At 43.0% G+C, this 17153-nt stretch overlaps 1 protein-coding gene across 1 annotated transcript in view; it reads right to left on the bottom strand.

The window, feature by feature from the left end:
* Positions 1–714: 714 nt before the first annotated feature.
* The window catches only part of SIPA1L3 (signal induced proliferation associated 1 like 3), a 485058-nt gene continuing 468619 nt past the window's right edge, over positions 715–17153 (bottom strand). The window contains 2 exon segments of the mRNA XM_033954455.1: positions 715–2840; positions 14344–14425. Coding sequence (XP_033810346.1) covers positions 2691–2840; positions 14344–14425 — 232 coding nt within the window. The 3' untranslated portion in view covers positions 715–2690.

Here is a 17153-nt window from a genome sequence, read left to right as displayed (position 1 = left end):
CAGGGCAGGGAGGGAGGGGAAACAGGGTGCAGAGCCTGGCAGGGCACATGATTATTAACCCTCCATCTTATACCAAGTCAACCTTTTTTTCCTCCTTTTTGGGGGGAAAAGAGTACCTCGACTTATATTCGGATCGTCTTATTTTGAGTATATACAGTATTTTCAACATTTGATTTTCTTTTAGTGAACATGCAGCAAGTCCTTCTGCCTTGGGCAAAGTCTTAACCACAAACAGTGCAGGCTCTGTGGCTTGTCAAGACTGAACAGCAAATGGAAAAGTCTTTTTACTACTTTAGCCTGATTCTAACCTGGCCCAGCGCCAAATACTGGAAACAAAGGCATTCACTGTCTTGAAAGAACTTAAATACCCAAGCAGTCAGCCCTCTGAAGGCTGTGATCATCTGTCTTCTTCTTGAGAATGTCTGAAAATAGGTAACACTTGACCTCTGAATCAAAGTGGAATCCATTCTCTTTTTTATGACAAAAGTGGCTAAATTTATTGTTCTAATCCTGTCCTGGGCAGAGGTGTAGCTAGGTGGGAAGCAAGAGGAGCAGCCACTCCCCCAAACAGATTTTGGATGACATGGCACCTAGACGGCTCAGCCCTTAACCTCGCTCTATGCCTATTTTACAAAAGGTCTTGCTCCCCCCCTGTCATCAAAATCTGGCTACACTTCTGTTACTGGGTACCCTATAGACTGTCAAGTGTTTGAGATATTCTCAACGAACACACACATGATAACTAGCACCATACTGGGGGTTCCAGTTTTCTCAGGCATATTCGTTGTATATATCCTGAAAACCCTACTGGGTTTGGGAAGCCCTGCTATAGACTGACTAGTTCCCAAAGTGATTCACGAATTGCTGCTGTGCTTCTGAAGAAGGCAGACCCTCCCACTTCCAGCAAGATAGAATGGTAAACTGTTCCACAGCGGCAGGCTGAGGATGAGTCAGCAATCACATGAAAGCTGCCTTCTGCCTGCTTCCTGCTCCTGGAATAAGATTCACGCACACAAAAGAACTGATTTTAAACATGGTTTCACTGAACTGCCACCCTGAATCTCCAGCCCTTTCGTAATGGGTATGATGCTATTCTGTGCCAACCTGACAGCTAGATCCTACATGTTGACCACAGCTGGCTCCAACCACAGAGAATCAGGTCAGAGGCCGAGGTAGTCTGAAGTGAGAACCTGATGAGATGAGTTACCGTCAATCCACTGGACATCTGTACCGCAAAAGAGATTTGGCTGGAGTCCTTTCTCGATGCATGCAGAGGTTCTCATAGAAAAAGATTACAAAGATTGCCATTTATACAAATATAATGTCTTATAAAGAACATTTACATTTAAACAATATATATATATATATATTTTTTAAAACTTCCTGAGCCGCTCTCAACATATGATTCTCTTAGAAAATAATTTAAGCTTGAAGAAAGTGCTCTGGTGAATGCAGTTAGCTTTCAAGTGGCTGCTTCCTCTGTCATTGAATTTTTACACCAGAAGACATAACTGTACAAAACCTCTCCGTCAGGAAAGGGCTTTGCTAGGAGAAAAGGGGAGGGGCTAATTTACTGCCATACAACAGCACTGTACGATATACTAAATGAAAGGGACCATCCATAACAGACTGACTCTAGTTTCTCACACAACACATTGCCTGCTTGCATACCATGAAGAAAAAAAAATTAGACTTAAGGGTAATGCAAGGATATAAAATGTGTATCTTATACAATACAGCAGCTGTGTCTTATTTCACATGTCATGACTTTCTCTTCCCTAAGCAGACGACGCCTTCAGGAAATTGATATCTGTAACCTGAAAGACAGGGCTTAGGGGTGCTGTTTTCAAAGCCAGAGACCACAGTTGCACCCAGTATTTTTTGTGAAGTGCAGTTTTATTCTGGTAAGTGCCTGTCTGGATTTTGGAACAGCACACATCAAGAACAAGTGCACCAATGCTCACTGCTGTTGAAATCCAGGGTTCTGCACGTACCCTGTTGCTCGTACAGAAGGCAGAAGCTGATGCGTTTTCCCCTTAGTTCAAAATCAAATCCAAAAAAACGAAAAACTGTCAGGCAGAACCTGTTTTCCCCTTTCTTCAGCTCTTCATTCAAAGTTGTACCATCTTATCATCTGAAATACAGCTAAATGTCAGCTGCTATGTGAGAGAAAAAAAATAATAATGAAGGATGGAAAAACAAGGGGAAAAAATTATGAACCGAGAGCAACTTGATCCCTGACACACATCAAAACAATTACAGGCTGGACCAAAAAATGAGGCAAATAAAATTGTGAGATAATCTAAATCCTCATGTAATCCATAGTAAGGATTAAAGGGGGGCAGTTCCTTAGCTGCATGTGATGTGATTTTTTTTTTCTTTTAAATGGACGTGCCCAGTGTTTTGGTCCACCTTTTAGTTCCATCACTGTTAATGCTATGGGCTGGGTCTAGCCCACTTTATCCTTCAGTTAATTCAATTCTTCAGCTCTACAGTCACATTAATCCAAATGCCAGATCTACTGGAAGGCAGGTCAGTGTCAGTTTTGCTGTACTAGTAACATTACCAACTCCAACCAAAGTGCAGCTTCCTCCTGGCTTCTTGGCAACAGCTTAAAGATACCGGGAGTGGGGGAAGGAATGCGTGGAAGTGAAGATAGTGGGTACTGTGACAAGACACAGCAGAAGCTTTCACGACTCTTTCTGCTCTGTGGTGCTGGTGAAGATTTCTGCAAACTTGCGCAGCTGTTCATTGGCACTGACAGACTCTTCCTGCAGCCGCTGGTTGTTTTGTCGTAGGCATGCCACCTCTGCTTGCAGGGCAACTTTATCCTGCTTTTCCTAATAAATAAAAAAGGGAGTAAGCAATTAAGAGTCTGAACACCCCTACATAGACTGTTTGACTGCTAAATGTTGGAATTTTTTTTTTAAATTGGAGGAAGCAATATCACAAGTGTGAAGATTGATCAGGTGAGAAATTTTTAGACTAAAACATAAGACTTGCAATACCTTTGGACCTGCAAGCATATTTTCAAATGTGAAATCCGTGTGGATTTTCCTTTAGAAAAAACAAGATGTGGGAAGGACTGCAAATATTTGGTACATGTGTACATCTGCATCTCCTTTGAAGGTACACATGTACCTGCAGGGCTTTAAAAATTGTCCCCCACCAGACTATTCTCAACTCAGGTGCATTCTCCCAAACCCCCAAAATGAGACGGGGCTAGCTTGTGAGAGGGAAAGACTTCATTTTGAAGCCAAATATTTTTCCTTCCCTGACTCAACTCCAACTTCTTTTTTGGACACAAGTAAAGGAAGATTGGTTTATACCTTTGATAATCTTCTTTCTGTTAGTCCTTGGAGGATTCCATACGCTTAGGTGTTCAATCCCAACCTGCAGTCCAGGTGCTACTGAAATCCACATCTTTTCTGAACATATGCTCCACCCCTCTAGGCTGAGAATCAGCAAACAACCTTAGTTCAGTCCCAAAGCCAAGCACATACCTGCAAATCTAGGACAATGATCTGGAAATTGGAACGACGAGTGAGGTAATTAAATTTGCACTAAACTGTTCAAAGTTGTCAAAACACATGTGGATTGTGAAAAATTGCAGGCAGACCTTAGGAAATTGGAAGACTGGGCATCCAAGTGGCAGATGAAATTTAATGTGGACAAATGCAAAATGATGCACATTGGGAAGAAAGCCCCAAATCATAATTACCGGATGCTAGGGTCCACCTTGGGGGTTAGCTCCCAAGAAAAGGATCTGGGTGTCATCATAGACAATACGATGAAACATTCCGCCCAGTGTGTTGTGGCAGTCAAAAAAGCAAACAGGATGCTGGGAATTATTTTTAAAAAAAGGAATGGTTAACAAGACAAAGAATGTTATAATGCCTCTGTATCTCTCCATGGTGTGACCTCATCTGGAGTATTGCATTCAATTCTGGTCTCCTTATCTCAAGAAAGATATAGCAATACTAGAAAAGGTTAAAAGAAGAGCGACCAAGATGATAAAGGGGATGGAACGCCTCTCGTATGAGGAAAGACTAAAAAGGTTAGGGCTTTTCATCTTGGAAAAGAGACGGCTGAGGGGAGATATGACTGAAGTCTACAAAATCCTGAGTGGAGTAGAACGGGTACAAGTGGATCGATTTTTCACTGTCAAAATTTACAAAGACTCGGGGACACTCGAAATTACAGGGAAAACCTTTTAAAATCAATAGGAGGAAATATTTTTTCACTTAAAGAATAGTTAAGCTCTGGAACTTGTTGCTAGAGGATGTGGTAAGAGCAGATAATGTAGCTGGTTTTACGACAATTACGAGCTGGTTTGGACAATTTCCTGGAGGAAAAGTCCATAGTCTGCTATTGAGAAAGACAAGGGGAAGCCTTGGAATATTGCTGCTCCTTAGGTTTTGGCCAGGTACTAGGGACCTGGATTGGCCACCGTGAATACGGGCTACTGGGCTTGATGGACCATTGGTCTGACCTAGTAAGGCTATTCTTATGTTCTTATGACAAGGGAGTATGGGGAGAATCTCCATCAACACAAGCAAAATATTAACAAGCGAGAAACAGGCACAAAGGCAACTCAGAAAAAAAACCCATTGAGGAATAATGCAGTACTAACCTGCTATACGCAGCGAGCACCCCAGGAAAGGCCTTCTGTAACGTGTATAATCAAGAAACTCCCTACAGGATTTGCCAGCTGGCTGGAAAAACTTCAAACCTGTAATGAAAGCATCAGGCTACTCCAACAACTGAATGAAGACAGTGAGGGTAGGTCGTATGAAATCCTCCAGAGACTAACAGAAAGAAGATTATCAAAGGTATAAACCGAATCTTACATTCTGTTACGTCCCTTCTGGATTCCATACGCTAGGTGATGTACCAAAGCCACGGTAGCTAGGGAGTAACAGAAGAACCTGCCCTCAAACTAGAGGTCTCGAAAAATGGCATCAGAACGTACTGCCACAACAACTCAGTAAAACCGGGCAAAAGTATGAAGAGAGGACCAAGAAACCACCCTGCAAATTTCATCAAGATGAATTGCACGAGATGCCCCCCATGACTTAGTCACACTTCTTGTCGAATGCTATAAACAAGATTGGCGGCTGCTTGCCACGGGCGACAGAAGTTGCGGAGATGGCCATTCTAATTAATCTAAAGATCATACCACAATAAGGGGCAGCAGCAAGAACAAAAAGGTGATCAGACAGCCTGAACTCAATTATCCTTTCCAAATAAAGGAGCAAGACCCTATGGACATCCAAATTGCAGAAGATCTGATCTGTGCACTCTGAACCTGTCAGATGAAATGCTAGCAACCTAACTTCCTGATTGACTTGGAAAACTGAGACCACCTGCGGTAAGAAGGAAGGTACAGAATGGAGAAAAACAGAGAAAGGGTTCCCTGCCTGAAAGAGCAGAAACTCCATAATACACCGTGCTGAGACAACAGTGACCAGAAAAACTGTCTTTCAAAGGGGGCCTTACCAAGGCCCTGTAAAACGATGTTAAGATTCCACAAAGGGAAAGGAAGATGCAAGGGAGGATGCAGACAAAGTGCCCCTCTTATACACCTGGTCACATCTGAAAGAGCATTAAGCGAACTAGCGCCTCAGCGCGCTTGAAAACACGCAAAGCCTGCAAACTGAATCTTTCAGGGAGGCTACTGCCAGACCTCTGTCTAAACCCTCCAGAATGAAAGCAAGGACTACCTAACTGGGAGCCTTCTCAGGCTCCACTTGATTCCTAGCACGCCACTGTGAGAAAGCCACAGGCTTTGGCAGAAGCTGCCATAGTAGAAGGAACTTCGAGAGCAAGAAAGTCGAGAAAATTATCTCCAAATAACCACTCATTATCAAGGCTGAGCTCTCAAGAGCCATGCCATAAGACCAAAACACCGAGGGTTCTCCATGGACACCAGTCCCTGACTGAGAAGATATCGAAGGAAAGGGAGCCGGAGCCTCTCATCCTGCTAAAGACATATGAGAACCACATACCATGGGCGGCGAGTCCAATCTGGAGCCACTAGCGTCACTGTCCGGGATGAGTCACTGTCCGGTGGAACACTCAACCAACCAGAGGGCATGAAGGGATCATCATACCGGAACTCATGAGCCAGTCAGGGCCAAACCAAGACATCTGGCCCTACCTTCTGCCCAGCCTTCAAGATCTCTGCCGAAGCCAACAAGACCCTCTGGAGCAAACCCCAGCTCTTGTTAAGAGCAGACAGAATTGTTCCTGTGAGAGGAACCATACTCCTGAGACCAGGAACTATTGGCTGAGGAAGACTGCCAGAACATTGTCAACTCCGGTCCCATGGACCGACGAGAAAGATAGACAAAGCTCTTCTGCCCAGAGGAATGCTGCCGAGCTTTCTGGTGCAACAGAAAGAGCACTAGAGCTCATGAAATATATATGCTACTAATGTGGTGTCAAAGAAACTTGCACCACTGGTCTTTCTGAAGGGGCTGGAGAGCTAGTAGTGCCATCCAAATTTCCCGAAGCTCTAGATTATAGGTCAACCAATGTTACAGACCAGGAGTCCAGTCCCCCCCAACGGAGTGGACCCCGCAATGAGCCCGCAACCCAACAGGCTGGCATCAGTGCGAAGAATTATCCACTCTTAAATCCGAAGAAGCTAGCCCTGACTGAGAGCCACTCCCTGAAGCCACCAGCTCAAATTGCTGCTAGCTGGCTCTGTACAGGAAAGTGGCCTCAGAAGGGGGAAAAACTTAGCAGAAATCACCAAGACAGGAGGGACTCCCATCAACGGCACATAGGTACTCTGGCCCAGGGGATTATCTCCAAAGAAACTGCCCAAGACCCAGAACCTGCAGATAAAACCAGGCCGAGAGAGCTGGACAGTCCAAGAGAATTCTGTTGATGAAGATTCTGTCTACTTACCCTGAGAAGAAACACACAACCCTGTCTGGAGTCAAAGAAAAGCCCCAGAAACTCCAGGGACTGGGAGGACGCAAGTATCTCCTTCCTGACCTTGCCAACGTCTGCAGTAGAGATACTATTGTCCCCTCTGCACCTTCGTACACCCAATGAGACGGAGCCTGGAGCACCTACTGTCCCAGGAAGGGTGGATGTGGACCCCCTGCTGGCAGAAAGCTGTCTCAACTACATGCACTTCAAAGAAATTGCAGGAGCTGTTGCGAGGCCAAGGGGCAGAGCTGCAAACTGGAAATGCAGTTGTAGCACATGGAACCCCAGAAACCTGCGATGCTCTGGGTAGAATGAAATATGGAGGTAAACCTCTGGGATATCCAAAGACACTGGAAATTCCCCTGGAGACAGCAGCTAGAATTGTGTACTTCTTTGTCCATTCAGAAAAATGGGATTCGCAAGAAGAGGACGACTTACTGTAAAACCAGAATATGTCTCCAATTTTCCGAGCCTTTCTGGAATGAGGAAGTATAAGGAGTATCCATCTAAGCCCCCATTTGTGGACTGGAACAGGGTCCAGCATCCCAAAAACTAAGAGGCACTACAGAATATTGCAGACCCTGTACTATGTTGCTGTCGACTTGCCGGAGTCCAGAAACCAAGCTGTAAGCAGGAAAAGGAGGACTAACAAGTGTTTAATGAAAAGTTGAGTCCACTCCTGCCAAAATAGTAGAAGACAGCCTGCGAGTGAGGAAGCCATGTCCACCCCAGGTTACATCGACGCTTTCTTTTTTTTTTTAATGCAAGGCTTAGCTACAGCACAGGAACCTGAGAATGCCTGGAATTGGAACTGGGTTAATATGAGCCCTGGGAATGACTCTAGGAGGAAAAACCCGAGTATCCCCGACAACCCCTGTGGGAGGAACGAAGAGAATGACGATCCCCTCCCATTGTCCAGTGAAACTGCTTCACAGGGAGCAACGCATGGTGGCGTTCACAAAACTTGAGTAGAGGTCATTTAGACCTATACCAACAAGAACCTGGCCCTTGAAAGGATGGCCGCTGAAGGGGATCCTCGAGGCAGCATCCTCATCCAAAGATTTTGGTGCTCAGACTCTGCACCAGCAGAAATTGTACTAAGAATTCGAATGAGATCATAAAGTCGCCTGGCACCACAGCCACACCTAACCAGCACCCGCGGGAGAAAGGCATGTATTTCCACAGAGGAGACATTGCGCAGGCTGGAATGACAGGCACGCCCCATAAAGGAAGTGGCCACTGCCACTTGGCTACCTGAGGATGCTAGAAAAAAAATATTCTGCAACTTAACAGCCTCTTGCGATCCTGAGAGTCCTGAAACTTCACTCCCCAACACTACGGAGAGCTACGCACTGGAAAACCTGCGCCACGGCGGAATCTACCTCAGGCTGTGCAAACCTGCCAAAAAGCCGGATTCAGGTGATAAAGTTTCAAGTTTTATTAAAAATTTCTTATACCACTCAGATTTCTGAGTGGTGTACAATTAAAAATTTTACAGCATTCCGAAACAATACTACAGGTTAAAACTTGACAAAATATTGACAACAGGGGAAGTTAGTGAAATAAAAAAGACACAAAGACAAAAGGGAACAGAAGGAAAAAAAAATAAGACAAAAACTACAATATTTAAAAAAGAGAAAAAAAAAGGGACAAACGATAGGAAGGGGGTCTGTGTAGGTATTAACTGTAGACATAGCTGTAGCAGATTGAAAGACCAAGGAGCTATGGACGGAATGGAAAAGTCACAGGGGAACAGTCCAGGACTGAAGCCTGGAAGGTGGAAAATCCAAATGGAGCTCTTTCAGAACATCAGCTGTAAAGAGGCGGATAGAATCCCGCTAACAATGTGAAGAAGGAGCAGCACCTCCAAGTCCAGACGCTCAGGGTGGCCGAAGAGACCATTCTCAGCAAAGGCATCAGCCGAATTCAAATTAAATCTAATCTAATCTTTGATTTTTTATACTGATTCATCCCAACAGGAGGGCTTGACTCGGTTAACAAAATATTTTTTAAATTATACAGGAGATTAGAACAGAAACAATATCTTTTAGGCCAGAATTTTATCTTTTATGATTGATTATTTGAAAAGGAAGGATCATTAGTAAATTTCTGAAATAAATATGTCTTCGGTACTTTACAAAAAGTGGGTAGATGAGAGAGAACTCTAATTAAAAAAGAAGGAAGGTTATTCCAAACTTTTACGAATAAAAAAGAAAATGATTGACAAAAATTGGCCACAGTTTTTATTCCTTTAATAGCGGGAAAGCCAAGTTGATATTTCTGAGAGCTCCTAGAATTAGAGATTTCTTGTGAATTAAATGAGACAGGAACCAAAAGGAGAAAAAATACAGGGGCAGGAGACAGAAGAAAAAAAATCTGCATGGCAACAACTGCAATAGAGGTTTGGCACGACCAGACAAGAAAGCTCCCAAAAAGGAAGCTAAAAACTTAAAGTGATACTACACTTTTAATGCTGTCCGTACTGGGGCTCCATGGATGACGTTGCCCACATGTGAGAATATGCTGCCTGCTTGTCCTGGGATTAAGGAAGCTTTGCCACAGACGCCATAGACCAAAAAAGCCCTGAATTGCCCATCGGCTACGTCAAACAAGCAGGGTCTGAGGATATGCTGTTCAGAGAAGCTGAATAAAATCACATGGAAAGGTCCACTCCACAACCATAGCAGGGTTCTGTTGAGGTACATGCGTCACATCAAAAGAGTCCCTACACTCGGAACGCAGGCATACTGTGCCAGACTCCAGAATGGCTGATGGGAGATTTTCTTTGGAAGGCAAGGACCCAAGCTGGCTCCCCAGCCCAAGAAGACACAGAGGAGGCAAAGTCTGAAGCTCCTACTTCTCCCCCGGCGTGCTACAGCAGGCAGTATGCAATCACTGACCCAGCACCAATCTGGCACAATCAATGTCCACATTCAACAGATTAGTGGCTGGGGAGTCCATCCCACTCAATTTTGAGTCAAATTGAGGGGGTTTTGAGGCAGAAATCAAAGCTAGATCATTTTTAAAATCCAAGATAGCCACTATCATGAATTTGCGGCAAAAACAAACAAAAAACAAAAATTAGAAAAAAAGCGATTTGGGGTCTGGGGAGGTGGGGACCTGAGCCCTACCCACAGAAACTAAGAAAAACGAAGTTTAAATCAATTCACAAGCCACCCCCGAAGTTTCCATAGGAAATAATGGAGGTACTCGCAATCTATGTAGTGCCTTTGCCTGTCAGCGTTTTTAAAGCAGCTGAGTGGAGAAAAAGGACTTTCTGCCTCAGAAACACCTCCAAATGCACAGAACTGAAGATCTTTGGACTGGCAGCCGGCCAGAAGCTGACTACAACCTCTGCCCCCCACAGATCCTCTGCCTGCACCTTGAAACCCAGGTGGGTTTCTGTCCAGACATACACAGCCTGCGCTAGAAACCTGTGACAGTCACCGGCCAGCAGGCTAGAAACTGACACAGGATCAAACTTTTCCCGTCCCTATGGGAACTAATTTTCCCATCCCGTCAAGTTCTTTTCCTGACCCTGCCCCAATCCTGCAAGCTCTGTCCTCATCTGCACAAGCCTCAAACACTTTAAAATCATTAGTGTTCGAGGCTTGTGTGATTAAGGCAGAGCTTACAGAAATGGGACAGGGACAGTGACAAAACTCACAGGGACGGGACGGGGAAATTGAGTTCCTGCGGGGACAGGGAAAAATTTGTTCCTGTGTCATTCTCTATAGCAGACTTCCAGGGGTAAGGACCCAGGGCACTTGAAGAGGGTGGCACACAGATCCACTAGAGTTTCTGTGAAGCTGCAGTCCAGCTCCGCAGGACTGCGTCCTTTTCTCCAACGGGACCACCGGGGAGGGGTTTCAAGGCACCAAAGCCACAAAAAAAATGAATTTTAAGCAGAGCAACAGCAACAGCAAAGGACTTCTGCTTGGACTGCTTGCAGAAATTGAAACCAAGGTTGATTGCTGTCTCTCAGCCTAGGGGGGTAGAGAGCATGTGTTTAGAAAAGATATGGATTTCTGCAACACCTTGGCTGCGGGTTGTGATTAAACACCTAGCGTATGGAATCCGAAAGGGACGTAACGGAAATGCTCTTAAGCTGTGAACATTGTATGGGGGTATATGGCTGGAGGGGATGAGAGGCGCTGTAATTTTCAAAAGGACTTTTTGTACAAGTGTTTAACTGCATGAAAAGTAAGTTTTTTGAATACTGTATTTTTTCTAATAAGCAACAAGAGGTGTCTCTCAAAGAGAGTGTACTTCTATATTTGAGAAATCTTAAAAAATAAAATATTTTAGGGAGGAGGGGAAGTGTTTCCCAAAGCAGATTTCAAACCTGTCTTTTTTAGAATAGCACAGTGGTTACACAGAGCTTTAGTGCTGCTTTAGTAGAGTTTAGATGCCACCAAAAGAACTATGGATAGGGCAGGAGTGGCGAGACCTGTTTTGAACATAAGTTGTTCATCTTTCCTTTGTGTATTCAGTGTGCAAATTTAACAAAATTGGCCAGAGAACCCAAAGAGCAAGGCCCCATGCACAAATGCTGACACCACGGTAAAAAAACCCAAAAACAACCTGTGGTGGGAGTGATTTGATTTTACTGGGTGACGCTCAGCACAATAATATGCAAATTATATGCATGCCATTTGTGCGGAGCAGTCCCAGTAAAAGGGGGAGGAACTGTGCCTGGTGCTTGCTCAGAAGAGTAATCGCTAGACATAGCTCCTCCTACCCCCAACTCTCCTGTCAAATTTTCTTCTGCCCCACTGCTGCTCTCCCTGCCAGTTCAGCTGATGGCAGCAGGGGAAACCCTGATCAGCAGAGCCGGCAGGACTTTCTGAAGCCTTTAAAGCATGTGGTGACTCTGTCTCCTCAGTATCTGGACTAGCTTGCTGCACATTCAAGTCCAGTGTCTCATACCTTACTCAAATAGTATATATAATTTACCTTCAATCTAGCCACCCACTTATTTGTCCCAATACCTTTGTCCTACTCGTCTATATGTCCCAACTGTACTGCCCCCCTCTGCTGCCTATTAAAATGTTTCACTGTATTGTGCTGCACCTCATCTATAATACTTGGAGTACTGTGTCCAGTTTTGGAACATATCTCCAATGATGTAAAAAGACTCGAGGCAAATCAGAGGAAGGCAACAAAAACAGTGCAGGTTTGTGCCTTAAGATATATGAGAAGAGATAGGCATATGACATATGTATATGCTAGAGAAAAGGAGAGAGAAAGAGAGGCAAGACAAGACATTTAAGTGCTTGAAAGGTAATATACAAACAAACCTCTTCCAGAGACATAGGGACAGTCGAGCTAGAGGACCTGAATAGAGGTTGCAGGGAAGTAGACTTAAGTGTAACATCAGGAAATACTTTTTCCATAGAGGGGGTGATGGATGCCTTAAATAAATACTTTATAAAACTCCTTCCTTTATTGACAGTCTTAATACTCTATGCCCCCACCCAATCACTTAGATCTAATGATCAACATTTGCTGGTTGTTCCCTCTCTCAAATCCATTAATACATGGAGACAATACATTTTTTCAGTTGTCGCTCCGCAACTGTGGAATTCCCTCTCAATCCACATAAGGGAAGAATGTCTCATCGATAGGTTTTAACAGCAAGTTAAAATGCTTTCTTTTTAAAGATGCTTTTGACTGCTAGTTCTTTATAGTTAGGTCACACTTTTTAATTCCAGCTTTTGATTTTTGATCCCTCCCTATCGTTATATCCCTTACTCAGTCTCATTTACTATCATACATTGTATTTCTTCCCCCACTTCCCTTTTGGTCTTGTTTATGTTATGTGATTTGTCTATGTTATTTGTACTGACTTCCCGAATTTGGTGATGTATTATTTTTCTAGATTTGTTCATTGCTTTGTATTAAGATTAAACGATTAATCAAATTTTAAATAAAACTTGGAAACTGAAATGCCCTTCCGAGAAAGGTGGTAGAGCCAAAAACAGTGAATGAATTTTAAAAAATGTGTGGGATACACACAGGGGATGCCTAAATGAGGACAAGAGTAATGTGAATTGAGGCGGATGCAGGACGGACTTCTATGGTCTGTGTCTTGCAAATGGCAAAAGATAGGTGAAGATTTGGCAATGCCAATGTTGCAGATTATTTATTGTCACATACTTCAAGTGGGGGTGCTGTGCAGCTGCGGAGGGGGGGGGGAGAGGGGGGGAGACACATCTTGACTGGTAAGTTGAATACTGTCAGCAATACTTGGGAATCTTAGTACATATCATCCCCATCATGTCTGGCAGCCTATATGATTGGCATGGTGGAGACTAGACAAGCAAACATGGATGACTGGGACCCGCACAGGTGGGTATGGCTCTAGCCACCTTTGTGGTCTTTTTCTGCCATCATTTACGTGTATATTTCAATGCTCTAATATTCCCCATTAAGGTGTTTCACTTATATTGCTGTGCTAACAGTATGAGTATTATTCCTATGTTATATGAATATTCTACCAATCATTTCTCATATTTCTGTTATATGAACTTTCTATTCTGCTATTTTAATATGTACAGATTCAACATTGTCATGACATTGCTATTTCAAAGTTTACTCATTGGTTTACAAATGTGATGATGTTGTTATAATGATATAAGTTTGTCTGGCTATAACCACTGTATACCGCCTTAGGCGACTCTCTTTATGAAGAAGGTTATTAAATCCTAACAGATAAAAAGTATAGGTTGACATATCCCAATATAACCAAAACATGGCTATATTGAGATAATTTTAAAGTTTTTCACAATTTTATAGCTATTTTAAATTTTAATTTCCTGTTCACAGTGCTTTAGTATACTTCCATGGCTGGTCTAAGTGTGTGTGTTATAATTGGATATAATAAACTAGTCTCAGCTTTAGCTTTCCCTATGTTTGTGAATACTTCGCTAGAAGTATATAAGAGGGAAGGAAGGGTATCAGAGAATGCTCTTGCAAGAATAAAGTCGTATTAAGTCCATTTTCTACTAAGGGAAAGACTTGATATCCTGCCTTTCTGTGGTTACAATCAAAGCAGGAAGTGGAGGAGCGGCCTAGTGGTTAGGGCTGCAGCCTCAACACCCTGAGGTTGCAGGTTCAAACCCTGCACTGCTCCTTATGACCCTGGGCAAGTCACTTAACACTCCAATGCCACAGGTATGTTAGTCAGATTGCGAGCCCACCGGGACAGAGAGGGAGAAATACTTGAATACCTGAATGTAAACTGCTTAGGCTATAAGTGGTCTATAAATATGAAATATTATATTCAGGAACTTATTTTGTAATTAAGCAAAGGGGCAGGGAACCACTTCTTTCCCTTTTCCCTTTCAGGTGACATGTGGCTTCATGTTTCATGGCATGTGAGCTGTGGCAGCCTCTTACCTTCTGCAAGTCGGTATGAAGTTGTTTTAACATGACTTCCAGCTGGAACACCTTTCCAGTTAGATCTGCTGAGGGCTCTTCACTGAAACAAACAACACAATTTCTATATTTTTATTTTATTGGCCATTCCTAAAAGAAAATACATTCTAAAATAAAGTATTATGAGAAATCTTGCAAATAAACCAGTTAGCTCTTCAATTTCTCTTTTTAGGGGTTGGGGGGGGGAGGGAGGATGTTTTTAATGCAGGACCATATTTTTCCTTGAGCACTCATAGGAAACTGGAGGAGGTGAGAGGAAGGGGTACACCACTTCTCCCCCCCCATTTCGGACTTTTGCCCTCTGCTTGGGAGGAGGGGGGGTTGGGATAGAGAGATGCTTTGTACTTTCCTTCCCTCATCTCACACTCTCACTGAGTCCTGGAGCAGCAGCAGTAAATGTATTATGAAGGTTTGGCACACATTCAGGACAGCCCTAAATGTAGGGTTACCAGATGTCTGTGAAAACCGAGACATGTCCTTTTTTTAGAGGACTGTCCAGGCTCCCGGATGGACTTTCCAAAACCCATCATTTCTCCAGGTTCTGGAAAGCCCCGACGAGCTCCGGCTGCACCTGGAGGGCCTCTGAGCGTGCGCGGATGACGTCACACACAGCTGGAGCTTGTCAGGGAAGAGAGGAGGGCTGTGTGGGGGCGTGGCTGGATGCTGAACTGGGCGGGGCTAGGACCGAACAGCGCAGGGCTGGAGGTGGAATGGGGTGGGGGCCATGTGTTTGGAGTTCTGTGGAAGAAAATATGGTAACCCTACATAAATGGTGCTTCATTCTCTAGATGCATGCTGCATAGCACCACAGGGCCTGATCAGAGGATGAGAGCTCACAGGTCCTGCCTGAATCTTTACCACACATTCACTGCTGCTGCTGTTCTAATGAGGGTGTTTAAAGAATGGTGACATCAGACCAGATTGACTCCTTGCAGCAAATAGCAATGCTCGTGTGCGTCAGAGGCAGTTGCCTACATTGCTCATGCCTAAATCCAGGCCTGGTATTATGTATTTTCAGTCTTTCCTTACACAGACAATTGAGTACTGAGATATCTCCATGGAACAGACACAGTTTCAAGTTTCAAGTTTAATAAAATTTTTATTAATCGCTTTATCTGGATTCAAAGCGATATACATCATGATAAAATTACATTATTAAAATTATTACTACAATAGATAAAACAAACTCAACTTTTGACAGATGCGACAAACTGGAAACATAAGGAATTAAAGGGAGAATTTACATTGTATTAAAAGTCTGAAGAGACATATAGGGAAAGGACATGAGGAAGGGTAGGGTGATTGAAAAAAGAGAAAAAAAATGATTTCTGATTTTTTAAAAATCAAATTATAATTAATTTATAAATGCATCATTGAAAAGAAAAGTTTTCAATTTACTTTTGAATTTTTCTATATTAGTTTCTTCTCTTAGATAAATAGGGAAAGAATTCCAATTTTGGGGAGCAATAACGGAGAACATAAATTGGCGGCGCGTATTTATTATTTTTAAAGATGGGATAGATAATAAATGTTGTTCTGCAGATCTTAAAGTTCTGTTGGTAGTGTAAGGTATTAATAATTTGTGAATGAAAGCTGGAGTTTAAAAAAAAAGGGATTTGAAAGTAAGCAGACCAAGTTTGTATATTATTCTTCCTTGTAATAGCTCATCCTGTTTTCTGGGATGAATACTGGAATTGGACGAGACTACAAGACCGTAGCTTCCTGTCAGATTCTTTTAGTAATTTTATTGTCCACAAGTAGTGACACATTGCTTCTTTCTATTGGAATACAACATCACTACAAGCATTGCAACATCCCAATGATGAGTAACAATGGAAACTCCAGTCCACAGGATGGATGGAGGCTCCAGGAAAAGGAGGATGGATCGAGACATCCTGGTTTTACTTCTACTGAAAGCAATGGAAGTAGAGAGGACAGATAGACATCTGGACTATATTTTCATTGAAAGCAATGGAAGTAAAACTCGAATGTCTCAATCCATCCTCCTTTTTCTGGAACCATATGGTAACCCTAGATGGAGGGGAAAGAATAGGAACCCTTGGATGTGGGGATTTCAAGAAAAGCTGCTTGGTAGTGCAATGCTGTTATGTCCTCACTAGATGGTGCTCATGCATACATCAAGCATTGTGCTACTTTACAATTGGTGAATTACACATACATACATTTCACAATTATTTTTAAGCAAATGCAATGAAATTGGAATACTGATAAGGGCAGTGTCCAGCTGTGATGCCACTGATGCTAATACACTATCATCTTTAACTAAAAATGGTTTTGAAATTTGAGTATTTGTATAGGTACAATTTGTAGTTTTGACTGGATATCTATTGTAATGCCATCACACTACCAAAAACACAACTGGTGGCATACTGTCTCTGCCCAGTTGCGGAAAGGTGATCACCTGCTAATACTTGTTTAACTTTGGAAGGACATAGGAAAAACAGAAGGAAGTAATTTGACAGGTATTGAATTGTAAATGGCAGCAGACATGTTTAGCTCTTGGTCTAGATGAAGAAACAGAGAAAGCCTTGCCTTGTAATAACAGAACAGAAGAAAAGGCAAGTCTGTCCCTTATTAAATGGATGGCATCTCAGATCAAACACATATATGTATATTGAGCCTAAAATCATCTAAGACTCTCAAAACTGTGGGATTCCAAAATTGATGGCCAAGAGGAACAGAAATAAAAGGCCTAGTGCTGAAGCAGTCAAGGCATCTTTAGGCAGCACCTTGCCTCTAGTGGTTGATGC

This window comes from Geotrypetes seraphini, chromosome 8 (genome assembly GCF_902459505.1).
Source record: "Geotrypetes seraphini chromosome 8, aGeoSer1.1, whole genome shotgun sequence".
NCBI classification, from domain to species: domain Eukaryota; kingdom Metazoa; phylum Chordata; class Amphibia; order Gymnophiona; family Dermophiidae; genus Geotrypetes; species Geotrypetes seraphini.
Note: the sequence above shows the minus strand (reverse complement) of the source record. Positions and strands in the feature narration are given on the sequence as shown.